This window comes from Athene cunicularia, assembly GCF_003259725.1.
Source record: "Athene cunicularia isolate RWA chromosome 18 unlocalized genomic scaffold, athCun1 chr18_part1, whole genome shotgun sequence".
NCBI classification, from domain to species: domain Eukaryota; kingdom Metazoa; phylum Chordata; class Aves; order Strigiformes; family Strigidae; genus Athene; species Athene cunicularia.
The window spans coordinates 9046823-9065874 of NW_020799123.1; the positions used below are offsets into that span (position 1 = coordinate 9046823).

Here is a 19052-nt window from a genome sequence, read left to right on the forward strand (position 1 = left end):
ATTACTGAGGTGGGAGCTGAGCAAACGGGTGTAAAATACCTGTCTGTGCAAGACAGCACCCTGCGTCCCTGCAGGCTGGTCTGGACTCTGGGCAGGAGACTCACCGTGCACCCTCTGCAGCAAACTTGCTCTGTAGTATTAGATGTGCTGTGCTCAAAACTGCTCTGCCAGCTGCTTTCCTATGGTGCCTGGCTCTGGTGATTACCTGTGTGCCCCTCTCTGAGGTCACAGGGTCCTGCCATTCCCTACCTGTTAGGCATTATCTTAGGTACTTCTCTGGTAGTAAAGCAGCCTTTTCTTGTGGTCCATAGCTCCTCTGAAAGACACATTTTGGCACGATGGAAGGGAGGGCAGGAACTCAGCCCCCATTAGGTCACATTGGTGGCTTTAGTGACTCTCTGGCATGCAGTGAGCTGAAGTTTGTTTCTGACCAGAGAGTGGCTGGAACTCATGGGATGTGGGAAAGATTTTATGGGGATTACTGGGAAGCTGATTGTTGAACAGAGTGGCAGCCTCTGTCTTGCACATGTTCCCCTCCCTATCCCATGCATTTCGGAGTTGTCTGCACAATTCCTGCATTCAGAGCAGAAGTCCCATAAGCAGCAGTCTTCACCACCACGTGGAAATGATGACTGAGGATTGTTGAGGTGTGCTCTTTAAAGTGAAATGGTTTGTGTTGATCCAAACCTGTCTCACAGGTAGCTTGTTTGTAGATTCTCATGCTCTTGTCTTTCAAGGCACTGTGTCAAATGCACATCAGGTGTGTTTAGCATTTAGTTTTTTAGCACAAAGTGGGTTACAACTTCAAGTGAGGGGAGAAGCTGTGAAGGTGGAAGATTCCATGTGAGGTGAGATGCTATCAAAGTCGGCCTTCGAGATGTTTTGACCTCTTGTTTCAGGTCAAGTCCTCACAACCCTTCTGCAGCATCTGACCTCTCAACTTATTCCACCGCCTCTCTGATCAGTAATGAAGAACAGTTTGAAGACTATGGGGAAGGAGATGATGTGGATTTTACACCCAGTAGCCCATGCCCTGATGATGAGACCAGAACCAACGCCTACTCTGACCTTGGCTCATCTGTATCTTCCAGGTTGCTCCTTATTCATTAACAAACAATTTTTCAGTTTTGTTCTTCTCTAAGCATGGATGACCATACCAGAGTTTATACTGGTTGCATAGACCCACCTTAAAAGCAGAATGTTATTGGTTCGTTTTCTGCCCTCCAATTGACAGACTACATTTAATAATAAGAGCTATAGCAAATACGTTGTGTCTCATAACCTCTGTTGGGTTCTGTTGAAATAACTGGGCTGTTTTCAGCTTGTGGAGATTTCTTTCTATTGCAGGCAGTATATTTCACAGTTAGGGGCTAGTATTGGAAGTTATCTGCTGCAAGCTGGAGCCCAGCTTAGTGCTATGCACGAGCCCTGATACAGTGGACAGAAGACGTGCAAGAGAGCTGTTTCTCTTTAGTGTTCTGATACTACAAATCCTTAGCACTGACCTGGAAGGTGAAGTGCTGTATATGGACAGGAGGGGTTTGTTTGGAACAAGCATCTGTATTGACTTTGAATGTCTTGGAGAACATAAGCAAGTAGCTGCTGTCTGTTAGGAGCTGGAAATGCCACTGCAGTCCACCAGTTTCCTGCATGTCACCTCAGTCTCTGTAGCTCTTGCGTCCTGTGACCAAGTCAGTTGCTGATTTAAAATCATTCCCCAAGCAAGGGAATGGATGAGCAGGGCTGGGGAAGAGCTGAGCATGAAGATGCTCCAGGATTTGTCTGCTTGGATCAGTATCACAGGAAGGTCTCGTGCTTCACTGCTAACACAGGACAAGCTCACTGCATCCCTCTGTTCCGCATGCAACCCCCATGTGTTCCCCTGTTTCAAGCACTTCTGCAGTCCAACCTTGCCACTCTCATGCATGCAGAGCCAGCACCCCTCTCCACTGCCCTTCATGATGATGGCTTGTGTCCTTCATCCCCTATTTCCTCAGGTTTATGCAGCCCTTTCCATTCTCATTCTCGGGGCTCTGTGTACTTCATGCCATGGTTGCTCTCTTTTATTTGGGTTTATTTTCTCTTTATCATGCCAAGAGCTACTGTTATCTCCTCTTTAGACCTATGTCCACTTCTTCCTTTCTCCTCATTCTAGGGTTCCTTCTGTCCTACCATCTGAGGGGGTTTGTGTGACAACTTCTTACCAGACCACTCTGTTTTTCATCTTCCTGTCTTTCTCTTGGAGAAGAGACTCTTCAGGTTGCATGCCAGGCTCTAGTGGGAAGATGGGCAAGATGAGAAGGGACATTGCTGAGGGCAGAACACAGTAATGTAGCTGCTTTTGCTACATGCATCGCATGGACTCTATACCTTTTGCTATTCTTCCAGTCACCCAAACTTATTCTTTCCACTGACATCTAGAACAAGTCCTCTGTAAGGCCTCAACTCAGACAGGTAGACTTGCCCAAAGACTAGTATTCTCCATCATCAGCTCTTAAGTTAGAGGAGCTGCGATTAGAGGTGGCTCCCCAAGTCCCTTGTCTGTGATTCTGACACACAGTCGAGAGGAAAACCTGTTGTGAGTTGGTTACTATAGCCAGTAACATCTTTCCTTTCCTGCAAACAGTGCTGGCCAAACACCCCGAAAAATGAGGCATGTTTATAACAGCGAGTTACTGGATGTTTACTGCTCACAATGCTGCAAAAAGATAAATCTACTCAACGATTTGGAAGCCAGGCTGAAAAACTTGAAAGCAAACAGGTAAGCAGCCTATTGCACTGCTTTTACCAATGCCTCCTTAAAATGGGACTAGCTAGAGCAGGAGGAAAGGAAAAAGCCCTCTCCTTCCCTGTATCCCATTCTGTCTTGCACATGTTGTTCTTAGAAAAGAGTAAGAAATTCAGACCTTGACATCTAGCCTGAACCAAAATGCTGTTCATCAGCTAGTACTTTTCTGACTTAAGTTGCAGACAGCCTTAATAAACTCAAATATTTTAATCAATGAGCTCTTTGATTGCAGAATGAGTGATATTTCCAGGAATTTTTCCCAGGAAGTGGGCTCTGCTGTGCTGTTTATTGCAGATCTGTGGTTAGCTACTGTTTTCTCCAGGTGGGAAGGAGTGACCTGGCAGATCCTCGCTAATAACCTTGTATACACCCCTCCTAAAAGCTAGTGGTGAGCAGAGGTACTTCATTCCTGTGGGATTTTTTTTTGTCCTCAGGGGAACTTGGAAAAATGATGAATCCTATAGCACAAGTTGCTTTTGGGTTCTTTGCAATTTCAGCTTTTTCCTTACATTTCAATCTCCATCCACTTTCAAACTGTGCTGAGAACTTGGAAAGAATCCAGCGCTTCCAACAACCATCTAGGGTTTTTGAAGGAAATTATTTGGTGGGCTTGTAGCTCCCCCTAGAAACTGAATGTAAATCCTGCCTGTCCGCATAATCCTTGGCACAGAGCGCACTGCACTGCTGCTTTTCTTGATGACACAGCAGCGTAGTACTTGATATGAACGATGCTCCTGCTGTAGCAAGGAGTCTTCTAACACCCAGACCATGACCTGCTAGGGCTTTGGTAGTGTAGTGAGTGCAGCTGTATACACCTGGCTGAAAGAGCGATGCTCTGACAGAGGGGGGAGTGTGTGTGCACAGAGAGATGCGACATCCTCTTATCAAGAGATGCGGCTGGATGTTATGATTTGGTTCTAGTGCTGTTGTCTGAAGTCTGGTCCTTCGTTTAGGTAATACTGGTCTCTGGCTGCAAAAGGGAACTGTAAAAATGGAAAGCATCTCAGTTCCTGTGGTGAACTGGGAAACATTATGGGGAAGGATAAACTAACTTGATAAAATCATCTAAAAACAGGGAATCCAGAATAAATGTCCATCACTAACTCAGTGTCCATTTGTGGTGTTTCTAGTGTGAGTTTCACTCTGATTTACACTGACAGACCTCTGCTAAATATAACAATATTTGCAAATTGACTTATTAATGATCACAGTAATTTGTGCCTCCACTCATCTTCACATTGTTGGTAACTGCAGCTTTTAATTAAGATGTCTACTGTTCACAGTATCATTTTTTTACTTCACTAAGAAAGTATTAAGTCTCAATTCATCTGGGGTTTAAGTTAAGATTGAATCCAACACTGATTAAATAAATGTATAATTCCTGTATCATTCCTTCTGTATCCATGTAGCCCTAACAGGAAAATATCAAGCACAGCTTTTGGAAGGTAAGAGTCTTCAACTTTTTTATGAATACGTGTGGAATCAGCTGTGACAATTCTCTAACTGGGGGTGGGAGGAGAGAGGAGGAATAAGTTTAGGAAAACAAAAATGTGCCAAGACAAGTTTTCAAGGGAAGGGACCTGTGTTTGGATAGGGATGTTACAGAATATAGAAGCCACTGCTAGTCTTGGAGCAGGCCCCTGAACTGGAAAGAGCTTTGTTAAGAACAGATGGTTGCTTCCTCATCTGCCAACTTTCTTCCTTTATGTTGCTATTTTATTAGTCCAGCTACTGCTTCTTTCACCCTCATAACATGGGCCTTATTCTTGCCAAAATGCAAAGAAAAACAAGAACATCCCTTTAAAAAGGGCATACAGAATTGTGATCTTCCTTTGACTGAATGATCTGGCCCTGGACTGAAGAGGGCTGTAAGTTTCAAGAATATTTTAGATAATCTCCAGTGTTACATATTCTGACACTATACTGTAGTGGAAATTGCTTGAGATTTTTTTTTTTTAAGAAGTTTTTGCTGCATGAAATTTTCTAGCTTAACTACCAACTAGTGCACAGTGGTGACCTTATTTTAAATTTCTAATAAGGCAAATACAACTCAGTACATAGTGTGAATAAGGCCAAGTAGTTTTTAAACTATGTTAATGTTGGTAGCAGATCCTATCAAAAGGAACAGAGAATTCCCTCCCTAGAATTAATGTCACTGGTTGTGCTCTGTATGACTTAATTTAGCAATCAGTGTCTTGTAAGACTTGTGTTTAAACAGTTGTAATTGTAATTGAAATGATTGCACAGATTTTAGCATCGGATCTTCAAAGTGCAAAGCAATGCTATAAGTACCCAGCATCTTTTGCCTCGCTCCTCATCAAACAAAATAATTATCCTTCTGATCTTTCAGACAACTCTTCCACAACAGTAACTTCAGCAGCAGTAATGGCAGCACAGAAGACCTGTTCAGAGACAGTATAGACTCCTGTGACAATGATATCACTGAAAAGGTGAGAAGCTCTGTGCATTGTGATTAATGTACCCAACAAATCCTGCTGGAGATACGTGTCAATTGACAGAGCTCTCTTGCTCACAGTTACCAGTGAACTGAAGTAGTTCATTCAAAATGTCCTTCATATTCCATTAATATTATGGCTTTGCTTCACAAAAATGCAAGAACTGTGCAAGTCCAGATCTAGGTATTGTGTTAGTACTTTACTGTGTATTTGTGTTGATCACCTTCAAGGAAGATGCAGGGTCTGGGGAACTCAGAATTTCAGAGCTTCATTTTGTTGCTGGCTTTGCAAGGAAATATGATCCCTTTAAAAAGGGTAGCAGAGCTAAATATCAATTACAAACAGTGAAGGGTGTATAAAGAGAGATTTGGTTCTTTTCCACTTCCCCTTCCAGGTAACATACCTTGAAAAAAAGGTGACAGAACTGGAGAATGATAGCCTGACAAATGGTGACCTGAAGAGCAAACTGAAACAAGAGAACACACAGCTAGTTCACAGGTAATAAAGCACGGAGCCAGGTCTCTTTATCATCTTAGAGCAAAGGTAGAACAAAGTTGTAGGGAAGGAATATCTCTGCCTGTAAAATATGACCAGGTCTTCTGCCTTAATGCTGACAGATAAGATAAGGCTTCATTGAGAAGTCCAAGTGGAATAGTGCTGAATTTTCAGCAGATAGAGGCCTTCCAAACAAGTTTCTTAGTACAGAGATGTTACTGACTTGTACAGAGCAAACTCTTCTGTTATAAGAGAGGTTACCACTGGGGTTTTTGTCTTCCATGTAGCAAGAGCAGAAGGCTGGGTGGTAGTCCCAACTTTGAGACTGAGAATAAAGAAGTAATAGATGAACTCATACTATCTAATTCTATACTTACTGGGAAAATTAAATACTGGTAGAGATACTGGGAAGAGGTTAAATGTCCAGAGAGATGGTGAACTAGAATGAAATGAAGAAATAGGGAGGAAAGAGAGAGGCAATGAAGTTGCATGCTATTTTCTTTTTTTTTTTTTAAAAAAAAAAAAAAAAAAAAAAAAAGTGTACTTGTGTAGCTGTTACTGAAATGAGATCTGGTTTCCTTAGAGTTCATGAGCTAGAAGAACTATTGAAAGACCAAGAAACATCAGCAGAACAGACCTTGGAAGAAGAGATAAAGAGACATAGAGAAGCATATAGCAAGTACGAGAAAGAGAAAGGCACTGAAATTGAACTGCTAAATACAAGGTAACGAACATCTCGGTGCCACCCAGAACAGAGTACAAGTTTTCTTCATTTTTCCTTTGCACGTAAACATAGGCTGTTCACAGCCAGACAGTGCACAGATGGTTACAGGTTACTAGTTCTATAGAGTAGCTGTGCGGTTTCATGTCTAATGCCCAAAAGCTTGGAGGATGCTTTACATTAATGCTTTAATCCACGTGGCCCATGTAGACAGCTTAGCTGGATATTTGGCATGGGTTCAAGGAGGGAATTGTGACCAGCTGTAGCAAACACTTGTTTCTTTCTACTTGATTCTTTTAAGATACCTGTTGTTAGGAGCATAAGAATCTGAGGGTCATTTTTGGCCCTAAAACCAAACAAAAAGCACCCAATAGCTCATGATAAAAAATGCTAAGATTGGAAAGATTTTCTTGTTTGGTCTTTCTACCAAGTACAAGTGAAATGGCTTCTTAGAGCATGCTACTTTGCATGGCTGCATTCTCAAAGAGGCACCTGCTGTAAGATTTTTGTTACTGACACAGGGTTCAGCAGCTGGAAGAAGAAAATGGTGAGCTGAAAAGCACTGTCACACGACTGAAATCGCAAACGGAGAGATTAGACGAGGTAATAAAACTTCTGAGTTCTTGAGCAATTTAACGGCAGCTTAATTTGTGTAAGAGCAAATTCATATAGTAATTGGCCCAATTTCTTTCATTTGCCTTCCCTAAAAAAGACTATTAATGGAGTCGGAACGTTGGTCACCTTTAGTGGCAAGAATGCCCTGAGACACATGCCAGCTTTGTGACCAGCTGTGTCAATAGATTTGTCTTATAAAACTGAAGATGGCTCATGCACTTGCAAGCTAGCTATGAAGTTCCCCATTTATTCTAGGAAAGGCAACGCATGTCAGATAGGTTGGAAGACACTAGTCTGCGACTGAAGGATGAGATGGATTTGTACAAGAGAATGATGGACAAGCTGCGGCAGAACAGACTGGAATTTAACAAGGAGAGGGAAGCCACACAGGAGGTAGGTGTAAAGAGGGATGTAAGAGCAGGCAATAACATCTCATCTGCATGGAGGCCTATCTGAAAAAGAACTGACAGACAGGATGAATGCTGAAAATACAACATCCAGTGAATTTATTACTGGATTGTGTTTCTTTGGGAGGGGTACCCATAGGGTGATGAATGCTGCAAAAATACCTAATAAATGACCTTGCAGCCTTGAATGTCTGCCCTAACATTTCCTTTCCTATGTTTGCAAGGGGAATTGTGCCTCACAGACATGAAGCTTAGAGGTCAGAGCCACTTCCAGCTCTGAAGCAGTTTAAGTGACCTGTGCTTCCATAGAAGAGCTAGTGGCTGTCCTGTAGGGCTACCCGGCCTCAGCCAGGCTCACAGAGTGCTTGTGTCACCGTACAGAGGTGACTGCTGCCAGGGAGGGCTGGTGGTGCAGGGACTGGAGAGACATGGCCTTCTTGCGTGCCCACAGCTCATTGAAGACTTGCGGAAGGAGCTGGAGCACTTGCAGCTGTACAAGCTGGAGTGTGAGCGTCCTGGACGTGGGAGAAGCTCTTCGTCCAGCGTGAGTGAATTCAACGCCAAAACCAGAGAGGTGGAAATGGAGCATGAAATAAAACGGCTGAAGCAGGTGAGCAGGGAAGGGCCTCTCGATCCATGTGCGATGTACAGGACTGCTTTGCCTATAGCTCCAACCCCTAGCACACTGCCTTTAGATTTTGTCCCTCCCTTCTCACACAGGCACAAGACCCACATTGCTTCTGTCTACGCCTTCTCTGCACAGACAATGTAAACTGTGTACATTGGAAACGCCTGTGATTCGGGCAGGGAGGACTTGTCACTGGTGGCAAGAATGTTGCTGTTAGCTTGCAGCCTTACCATATGTCATCCAAGCTACCTGTGATTTTAAAATTGTATTGATTTTAATTGAACCTTTTAGGAAGAACTCAAAAGCAACGTCTTTTCATCCTTACACAGGAGAATCAGAAACTTCGTGACCAAAATGATGATCTTAATGGACAGATCCTAAGTCTTAGTCTTTATGAAGCTAAAAATCTCTTTGCAACGCAAACAAAAGCCCAGTCACTGGCTGCTGAAATTGATTCTGCATCAAGAGATGAGGTAATATGCTTTTTAAATCAAGTACTACATCCAAAAATACACATTCTTCGATGTAATTAACTGTCAAGGTTGAACTATCTGAAGCTGACAAATGAACAACAGAAAAATATGCTTTGCTAGGAGTTCAAGAGTGTTCTAACAGTGTCTTTGGATGCTTCTTTTAATATAACTCTTCCATTTGTCTCAAAAAAAATGGAATTATTACAATCTTGGTGAACTGTTTTACAATTAATTTATTTGAGTGTCTTCTATCTTACAGGGTACTGTGGTATTATGACATTAATTACATACAGAAATTACCATATCTAGTTACTTAAATTTTTTCTTTCTGTTCTAGAGTTACTTCTAAGTTACTTCAGTAACAGGCTCTCTAAATTTAAGTTATATATTTCCTGTAGCAGAGCTGAATTCTTGGAGAAAGTAGGTAATGTGCAAGTAATAAGCTGGAAGATATTGTAGGAGACTCATTTCTACATGGACTGAGTCAACCAGTATAGTTTCCTTTAAGCTCCCAGAGAGGTCATGAGATCAGGCCAATGGATATGTAGGAGCTTCCAGGGAAAAATACAGGTTAGTGATGAAGGAGATTAAAAGCAATTGTTTGCCTTTTACGCTTCATTTCTTCTGGACAGAACTTTCCATTTCTTCTTCAAGAGGAGTCCTGAGACAGACCTTTTTACCCAGTCTGTACTTGAATGACCCTGTTAGCCTTAGCTCCCAGGCAGTCCCTTGAAGTAAAGTGCATACTTGAGTTTCTTGCTGAATCAGAGCACTGTGAAGAGAGGCTCTCTAATTGTTGAACTCTAATTAGGTAAAAGCAAATTGGGCTTTTGCTGTTGTCAAGAAAAATCTTTGTTTCTCCTTCTGAATCTCATGACACTGGCTCATGTAAAGAATACTCAGCACTCCCCCTCTAAACAAGAATAGTGCCTTACAACTGTGGCCCTGGCTTAGTAAACCTCACAGACCTGCATAAACTTTTCCCATTGTGCCATTTTTCCTGTATAATCAAAATGAAGGTAAGAAACTGCAGATTCAAAGTGGGACTTCTGTAAAGGCTATTGAAAATGGACAACCAGGTCACATTAGGTTTAGGAGCATCTGGGGCTCTGACACTCCTGGGCAGGTTTGTCAGTTTGGATTTAAACATGCAGAGTATAAAAAGCAAGCAGTCTTCATCTTTGGGGAGTTGGAGGGGCCTTTCACAGCTCAAAGGTCTAGTGAAACACATTATTTAATATAGAACATCAAATATTCAGTGGGGTTGTTCTTGAGTATGTTGCTGTGTTGTTTGGGGGTTTTTTGGTAGGGTGTTTTTGAGAGGGAATATGCACATGATACAGAGGCAGCCCGTATTGTTCCCAGTGCAAAACATCGAAATCCTGTTGTGTTCAGCAGCCTTTCATGCAAAGTCCTTTAGATTTCAGTAGATAGGGAAAAAAATTGTCATGAAGCTCTTACACTGAGTTGAGGAAGCTCATGGCTGGTGTGGATGCAGGATGGATTGTTGTGTTATATGGGGAATTTGTTTCAAATGACCTGTGAAAAGATCCCTGGTGATAACTGTTCACCACATTCCTTAATAGCAAAGATCTTCAACAGTTTCTGATACAGATACAGGAGGAGTTGGAGGTAAAATATCTACCCATCACAAAAGGGAATTGGTGATCCTGAGCAGGCGCTAGACTCTCACCTGTCTGAATTTCATGCTATTATGTAAACTAATGAGAATATTTTAAGAGTCCTGTCCCACAACTTATAAATGTGTTTCAGCTCATGGAAGCCCTTAAAGAACAGGAAGAGATAAATTACAGATTGCGACAGTATATGGACAAGATCATTTTGGCAATCCTAGACCACAACCCATCTATCTTGGAAATAAAGAATTGAAGAGAATGTGAGAAGGAAAAGCAGCAACTGCCTGACATTTCTGCACATGCCACTGGATCTAAACAACACTCTGATACTGTAAATTAATATATAAATATATATATATATATATATACAGTATGTGTGAGTGTGGGTGCGCGGGTGTGTTTATATGATGTTTGGTACACTGTTAATTGTCATTGAATTGGCTTGGTTAGACTTTTTCCATGCACTTTCAATACCTGTGATAAGATGGATACTGTATATTAATGTAATAACAATATAACTGGATCATGCTGTTTTAGATACTGGACAAAATGACTCTACCTCTAGTTGTAAAGGTGAAAAGGACAATGGAAACATATGGATGTGGCCCTAACTTTAGGAGCAAGAATTGTTCTTTCGTTCTTCCAGGAATTTGGGTACCACAGACCAATTAACATACCCAGGTTCAGTTCCTGACTGGTGCTGACTGTGTAATTTCCTATTTGATTTTGTTTTAGTACTTAAACCACACATAGGATTAAAAAAAAACCAACAAACTTTGGGGAAAAGGGAAGACACAAAGTAAGAGGGAAGAAGGGGAAGATATTGCAGAATTGTTGCTATTTGTGAAGAATCACCATCCACTTGTTTGCCACTGTCAGCACAAAGTGCTTTTTATGTAAGATCACTTTGGAGCTTGCTTTGGGATGCTCTGAGCCCGCCTGCTCTTTAGCGTGTGTGCGCATGTGTATTTTTTATACCAAGGTCCCTATAGCATTGAAGCTAAGAAGCTCTTTAAATCCGTTCCCCTATTTTCAGGGGTTTGTCATGGGCCATTGAGATGAATTCTGGGATCCTGTCCCTTCCCTCACCCTTAATTTTAAAGATATCATTGAATGAACATGTTCTTACAAATAAAGAAGTCAAACAAAAAAACAATGCATGAAATAACTCACTATAGGTGGAGGAGGAGCAACCCTTGAAATTACATGTTGAGTTTCTTTCCCACCCCAGATACACAACACTCTTTTGAAAGGCACAATTTGTGGTCAAGCTGTGTAGAGGACCAGCTGGATCCTAACACAGTGGTAGAGAGAAGTCTGATGTGGAGTGACTTTTACCTACAGGGCAGTAAAAAGATAAAGAGCTTGGTCTTGCAGAAGTTGCCAATCCAGACTGAGTACACACACGCATATCTAAAGCTCTGAACAGGGAACACATCCTGATTTAGATGAGCAGTTGTGCAGGTGCTTAACTTTAAATGTGTACTGTGACTGCTCATAGAAGTCAGTGGGACAGAACATAAGCTTTAAAGTTGAGTGTATGCTTAAATGCTGCCTTAAATAGGGTTGGACTTCAACATGTGCCTGTGTTCTCCTGAGCTGGATCTGTGTACTGTAGGGCTAGGACCTTTTTAATTAAAAATGTAGCTTATATAAGGTAGCTCATGGAATTGTTTGGATAGTTGAACGCTAAAAGAAAAAATTTTATTCCATGCACTTTTAAAAAGTATTTCACACTTTCGATTCACACCAACTGACACAGAAAAATAGGCCCATGTCTGGCTTTCCCCAGTGCATAGAGATGTTTCCCCTATTGAATATGCTCCCCAGAAGAATGTTACAGTAGCAATGACTGTGCTTTTCTGTGTATTTCTTGCTGTTGGTAGTGTCTTGCCCCTAGTATTCTCTTGATGTATCTTGGTGTGTGTATATGTGATGCATTTTTCCTGAATTTGAATACATAAAACATGTATTCAGTTATGGATGTAAATATATATATATTTTTCTGCAATCTCTGTGCTTTTGCCTTCAGTGATGTGTTACTGGAGTGATGGGAAGAGGGGAAATACTGAAATTAGGCTTTCTTGAAGGCGAGAAAATAAAAACAATTTGTTTCTGTGTATCTGCATTAGGCAGGGATAAAGTAACTGGAAATCAGAAGGGACCAGAGGAATAACTGTGGGCCACAACACCCCAGTGCACAAGGACGTCTGTGTTCTGGGAGAAATGGCCATGTCTTGTTCAAACAGTGATGTCTCAGGACTGGTTTCCTGAGGCTCTAGGGTAATCTAGAGGAAGGGATTTAAAGACGACTACTTTGCCACCTGAGGATGCTATAAAATGTCCTGTACTAAACTGCAGCAGCTTCTCTTTGTGGAGAAGCAGGTCAAACACCGTGGATGCCCCACACCTCTGCCTTTCCCACCTGCTGCTGCTTCTGGATGTGCCACCCAGAAGGTAGGAGAGGAACAGTTAAGCCAGCTTGGCACTGCCCACAGCTCCCTGCCTACAGGACTCTTCACCTGCACTTTAGTGATGGCATTTCCCTCTGCATGATGCTGTCTGTGGGTTGTGCCAAGGACTTTGCTCTTTTTATAGGCCACAGAGAACTGTTTCAAATTGCCAGGTGGCTGTTGGTAACCTGCTGGGACAAGCAGGGCTGGACGAGCTGACCGCCTGTGGTAAGTTACATTTCTGTCCTGCTCATGCAGTGGAGTTTAATGAGTGAAGCTGTTGCAGGTCAGACTGGTGACTGAATGTTTTTCCCTAAATATTTTTAAGTAAACTGGATTTAGCTTCAAAATTTTAATAATCTAAATGCCATTCCCATTAGGGTAGAACATCAGCAAATGCTGAGGATTATTTCACTGAAAATTATGCTGGGCTTGGGAAGCAGAGAGTCTGGCTCACTTCACTGAGACCACAGAGCCCATGGACATGAACAGAAGACATGACTGTAGTGATAGCCAAGTTTTTGTGCAGGTAATTTTATGTAAGAGGCAAACAGTTGCTAATAGTGACAAATAGTTATTAAATCTGGCTGAAATCCCGAAAGCAGTATTCTAGCCAAGGGCACCCAGCAGTGGATTTTCTAAAGACTTGCAGGACTTCTTGTTTACCTCTGTACCCAACTGCTTTACTTTTTAGAAGCCCTTCCTTACTCCAGTATTTGCATTACAAGAGTTTTACCACCATGTTGGTGGTGATTGTAGCTTTGTTTTATTGCATGAAGGAATTGTACTTCTGCTCCTGTGGGGCCCTCGGTGCGGTACTGCTTTCTGTTACTGTTCAGATGTGTATCCAGATACTTGCTGTGTTTGATAAATAATGTGAGTTGGCGGTAGGAGAGGCTTTTCACTGGCTTTTACATTTTCCTCTAAGGTATCCACCACTAAAAATAATAATTAGCAATTGCATTCTTAGACTAACTACAGTAACTACAAATACTAGAGCAACTTGTCTTGGAATCCAAGCCTTGGGAACTCCTCTATCCCAGAAGTCGCCGCGTCTTATGGCATGCAGGTAACTGTCATAATGGATCACTTGATGAGTCACTGGGACAGGGAGAAGAGTAATTTGATATCAACACTGCAGAGAGTGCGTGTTTTGATCAAGTGTCAAACAGACACGTTGGCAGAACAGACAGGAGATGTGGAAGATAGGCAGCGGTTTCAGTCTCTATTGTCTTGACAAACTCCTTACTACTTTACTGTGGGCTTGCTTTGTGCTCACAGGCCAGCTGGGGAAGTACAGCCTGCCTCTGTCAGTGTTCCTTTGGTAGAACAATGACTCACTTCCCTAGGTAAATAACTTCAAACAGAAATGTGGTATCATCTCATTCTAGCAGTACTCAAGTGCAGTAAACATTCTTGTGTCAAAACTGTGCTTCTCATTTAACCCTTGGGGATGCAAACATAATCCAAGGTACTGTATCTTGATCTGCTCCTTAGTTCATTTTACTGTAGATTCTGAAAAGCTGAGTGATACTCTGGTCAAACCAGTTGCAAAACCACTGCAGGTATTTTTGTACAGTGAAAAAAAATTACTTGTTTCTACCTAGAAGCTGTACTCTGTCAGGCTAATCCCACACACAACCTACTGCACAAAAAATACCTCTTTCAAAACTTGCACTTAAGAGTACCTGCAATGTAGTCTCAAGGTTTTTCTGATACTGGCTGCTTCCCTCCAGATATCAGTCTTCAGCTGGTTTCAGAGTGTGATGCTGATTCAACACTACCTTAACATCCAAAGAGTATTTTTCAGCTTTTTGAATAACTTGTATAGACTTAATCTGTTTGAGAATTTGTCATGTTTTGAAATGCAACAGTGACAAACTGTAACCATCCCATCTATTTATAAGGAGTTTTTAACATGCAAATTCGTAGCAAGTCTCAAAAAAAAAAAATCCAGTATACTTTACGCCAGTTTTCCTTTTATGGTCTTGGGAGAAATTCAAATGTTTCTCAGCCAGCTCTGTAGGGAGTTGGACACAGCCTTAACTAATTCTCAGAGATACGTGTATCAACAAATATTTTGCTGTCTGAATGCAGCAATTCTCCATTTACTTTGGTAGGACTATATTACTCTCCAGAGAGGATCTTGGCCTATAGTATTTAGGCTCCCTAATCTGGTTAGTAATTGAGGCTTGGAAGGTAATATATAAACATACATTGTGGCCTGCTCCATCAGTCACTGTTCAGCGGTCTCTGCATCATAGTGCTAGTGACGTGATTAATCTAAGAACTAGAATTTACAAATAAATGAATACTTTTTTTTCCCTTTTTTAATGGCAGTGAATATACAGTGGTTTTTTCTTAAAATAAATACTGTACGGTGTGGTCTGAGGGGGGTTTTCCAAGGAAGGAAGGAAGTAGCAGCTGATCAAACACTTGCCAAAGCAGTGGCTTGGCTTATATTGATCTGAATGAAAACTAAAACTTTAACTGAGCAGTTCTTGGATTGGTTCTGGTATAAGTAGCAATGCTCAGTGCTCGTATTCTCATTATGTCATTTGTTACTCAAGGAACATTGTCAAGAAGGCATGCCAGGTGATGTAACACAGCTGGTTTTGAAAGGGAGAGTTCGTTGCTGGCATTTTGTTCCTTTGCAGCATCCTTGGGGTTATTTTCTCAGTATTTTTCAATCAAAAATATTGATCCTAAGAGCAGTTTGCTGTTGAAGCACCTGGCATGTGTGGGTTTCTTTTTTAATGAAACTCTGCATGTGCCTTTACAGTTTGATAAGGATTTCAGTGTTTGGTCTGAATGCTGTCATCCTGCATCATGCACTGGGAGTTGCTCTGATGCACAAGAGAGTCTTTTCTTTGTGTAATTCTTCCCCAGTATGTCTTCTGGTGACATTTACACTCTTGGTCTGGTCTCCACCTACTGTGCCCGCTCTCAGTGTCTGTGTGCCTTGGCTTCTTTGAGCAGATGAGAGGTATAAACATGATATTCCTGGCTTCAATATGGCTTTAGGTACTAAGATGAAGAATTTCAGCCCTGTCTTTATACCAGGCCACTCCTGTCCATGCCTTTTGTGTGGTCCTGAAAATAAGTAGTGTCCCATCTACATCACAAAATGTTGTAGCTGATCCTCAAGATATGCAAGCATGTAGAGTGACTAATCCTGAGGTGCATCCATTGGGATGTCCCTGTAAGTTTTGCCTTGATTCTGTATAACTACCCAATTGCATGCTGCACTTACACACTCTGTTGGCAAGGCACAGCCCTGCTAGTTTAGCCTAGCAAGCATACCCTGCAGATAATGACAGCAGCCCATCAAGACAGAAACATCTGCATCTAGGATCAGGGTACCATAGTCTGCCACAGTGTGGAGCCAGCTGACAGTGCTACACTGTGTTCCTTAAACTTTATTTTTTTTTAGTTTACTGGCTTAAGTCTCTCGGGTTTGTTCAACTGTGAGAGCAGTACCTATTCAAACATAAAATTAGAGAGAGAGTATATTTTACTGAAACTTTAAACCTAATGAAAACATGTATTAACAACCATGGGCTTCTGTGGTACAGTTTGGATGCCTACCCCTAAAATCTCTATTTCTTCTTTGTGTAGATGTTACTAGTTGGTACAGCTGTCATGTCTGAGCTGTACCACCGTTCTCAGAAGAGTGACATTCACCCTGGCAAACCCATAAAGCCCGTTGTGCCCTGGCGAGGGGCGCAGACACATGTTCAGTATGCAGACAGTAAGGGGTGCGGGAGAGCTGCGGTTATTCTTCTACTCAGACAGTTGGAGCAGTGATCTTACGCTACCCAACATCAACCCCATTTCACTTCATACCTTATCCGTAGCTAAATTATTCTGGCTTTTGAGAAGGGAAGTCAGAAGGGGAACCGAGAATTTCATATAATGTGACCACTATGCTACAGGACAGTAAATGTTGCACTGATGGTATGTTTAAATACTGAGATATTTTAAGAATTACTGTAAAATCAATTGTGGAAGCCATTTGTTTTGCTTTGTTGCACAGACTGTACTTACATTTTTTGCATGGTTACATATTTTGGTACTTGTGCCTTTTCTGTTGTGAGGATACATTTTACTTTCACATTTTATCTCCTGTTTTGGGCACTTTTTATATGCACTTGTTTCATTTGATCTTCATCTCTGGTTTTCCTGTAATGTACATGTGTATATATAAAATAGATCAGCTTTGTATTCATGTGCCTCTGAGATGTAAAAAAATACCCATTTTGTACAGGTTTTTTTAGAAGCACTAGGTCGTGATCTAAGTTACATGGCAAATGAAATTTAACATAATTAGCAGTTCTGTGTCTTTTAGAAATGTGTCAGATGGCTGGTCTCTTGTAAGGCAATGTCATACACACACACACTCCCCAGATTTAACTGTTCTACTATCGTTATGAGACCTATCCACTTGTTGGTTTCAGTTAATTCAAAATAATAAAATGCCTAACTCAGTGTTGCAGTCCTGACTTGGCAATTACAGTTTTTATTTGCACTAAAGCCAATTTGCTTCTTTTTATACTTGAAATGGACACCAGACCAAAATCTCATTTGAATACCTTGTCCATTTCAGTTTAGCTTCAGTTCTGGGATTATTTTTGTGGGAGTGGGCAAGTGATTGGCCATTGAAATGGAAAGAGAAATAGCATTACCAATTCATAGACTTTCCTTCTTAGAGAGGGTAAAATGCTTTAGATTACTTCTGTTTCCTCCCTGGCTTCTGTGACAGCTCTTCCTAAGGACAGGCTGCATGACTGGAGATCTTCCTCTTGCAGATGTGAGAAGTTGGGTGTCTTGCTTTTCACATTTTGGCCACTGCGGAATAAACTTCCCTTGGGATTTGTAGCACAGCACTCTCCTGCAGCATTGGGGATGCTATATAGATGTGTTGTGAGACTGGACCATTTGTAACTCTGGAAATCAGGGTCCTAGAAGTGTCCTTTCCCTCCCACCAACATCTTCTTGAGCTGCTGCTTTCATTTCTTGAGTGTTGACCCCCTCATCTGGTGAGATGGTTGAATTGTTCCTTCTCTCACACCTCACTCACCAGCCCCTGGACACAATGAGATAATAAAATATGGTAAGTCATAGGAAAGAAATCAATATCCCCTAAATATCCCAAAACATAAAGTTTAGATCTATAAATTCATATGTTCCATTCTCATGGAGCAGAATTTTTTTAACTGAATTTGGCATCCACTTGAGAGATTATAAAGCTGCCTTAGAAGCAAGGAGGTGGTTTTATTTTTTACTTCAAAGGCTGCTTGGTATGAAGATGAGCAAAGTCCACTCGCTCCATTGTTACTGAAAAAAACTTTAAAAAGCAGCCAGCAGAAGTGGCATATGACTATTTTTAATCTTGTTCTGTAATTTACAACACAAGTGAAGTGATGTCAGTACTGTTGCAATGTGCCATTACACTATTTTCTCTGTATTTTCTTGAAATACTTTCTGGGGACAATAAAGCCGTCCTTGCTAATGTGGATCCGTTCAGGTAGCTGTAATGTACAATCAGATATGTAAATAAATTATTTGTTTTCCCTGCATGACTAAAACGTTGTCTGTAGTGGGTGACTGATTCAGCATCCCTCCTCACGCTGCATCCCTGGCACACACAGCGTATACCCCCCTCTATTTCTGTACTTCATTTAAAGGAGGATTGCACAGTTTTGCTCTTGCCTGCCTAAATGCCAACTTCATTAGCTTTGGCTGAGTTACACGGATGTCGCTAGGGAGTGAGGTTTGTCTCTGTACGTGCTCTACCTGACAGTCACAACCATCCTAGATTTCCGAGAGCTTTGTAGGATACATAATGCTGAAGCTTCGCAGGAGTGACCTGTTAATCTCTCCACCCACAGAGCTCCCCTCCTCAACTGATGGGAACTCCAGCTGTGAGCTGTTTGCAGGACTTGGAGCCAGCTTTTTCATCTGACTTAAATATCATTATTTACTGACCCGTGTGGCTAATGAGCATGTGCTCTGACTCCTTTCCAGGCGAGCTGCCGTAGCTGAGAACCTGGCGTGGCCACCGCTGCCCCCCCGGGGATGCCCGCGGGCCGCTGGGGAGAGGAGGTTCACGGTTAAAGGCAACAGCTTTGCCGTGCTCACCTGTGCCGGGGAGAAGCCCGAGGGAAAGCCCCGCCGGGGGGGCTCGTTGCCAACCCCCAGGGGTGTGATGAGCCCTCCGGGGGGCGGGCGCAGAGCGGCGGCGGGGAGCTGGGCCCATCGCCGGCCCGTGCAGGCTGTAGTGGGGACTAGAGGAGACCCTCGGTCCGTGCAGGCTGTAGGGGGGACTAGAGGAGACCCTCGGCCCGTGCAGGCTGTAGGGGGGACTAGAGGCTGTCTC

General features: G+C 42.2%; 1 protein-coding gene across 2 annotated transcripts in view; it reads left to right on the forward strand.

The window, feature by feature from the left end:
- The window catches only part of RAB11FIP4 (RAB11 family interacting protein 4), a 99945-nt gene extending 87714 nt beyond the window's left edge, over window positions 1-12231 (forward strand). The window contains exons 5-15 of one of the 2 annotated variants that reach the window (XM_026860988.1): window positions 900-1091; window positions 2627-2761; window positions 4198-4233; window positions 5139-5238; window positions 5639-5742; window positions 6323-6463; window positions 6982-7063; window positions 7331-7468; window positions 7934-8092; window positions 8440-8583; window positions 10357-12231. In XM_026860988.1, coding sequence (XP_026716789.1) covers window positions 900-1091; window positions 2627-2761; window positions 4198-4233; window positions 5139-5238; window positions 5639-5742; window positions 6323-6463; window positions 6982-7063; window positions 7331-7468; window positions 7934-8092; window positions 8440-8583; window positions 10357-10473 — 1348 coding nt within the window. In that variant the 3' untranslated portion in view covers window positions 10474-12231. The remainder of the gene's footprint in view (window positions 1-899; window positions 1092-2626; window positions 2762-4197; window positions 4234-5138; window positions 5239-5638; window positions 5743-6322; window positions 6464-6981; window positions 7064-7330; window positions 7469-7933; window positions 8093-8439; window positions 8584-10356) is intronic. The other variant, XM_026860989.1, reaches the window with a different exon arrangement.
- The last annotated feature ends 6821 nt before the right edge of the window (window positions 12232-19052 follow it).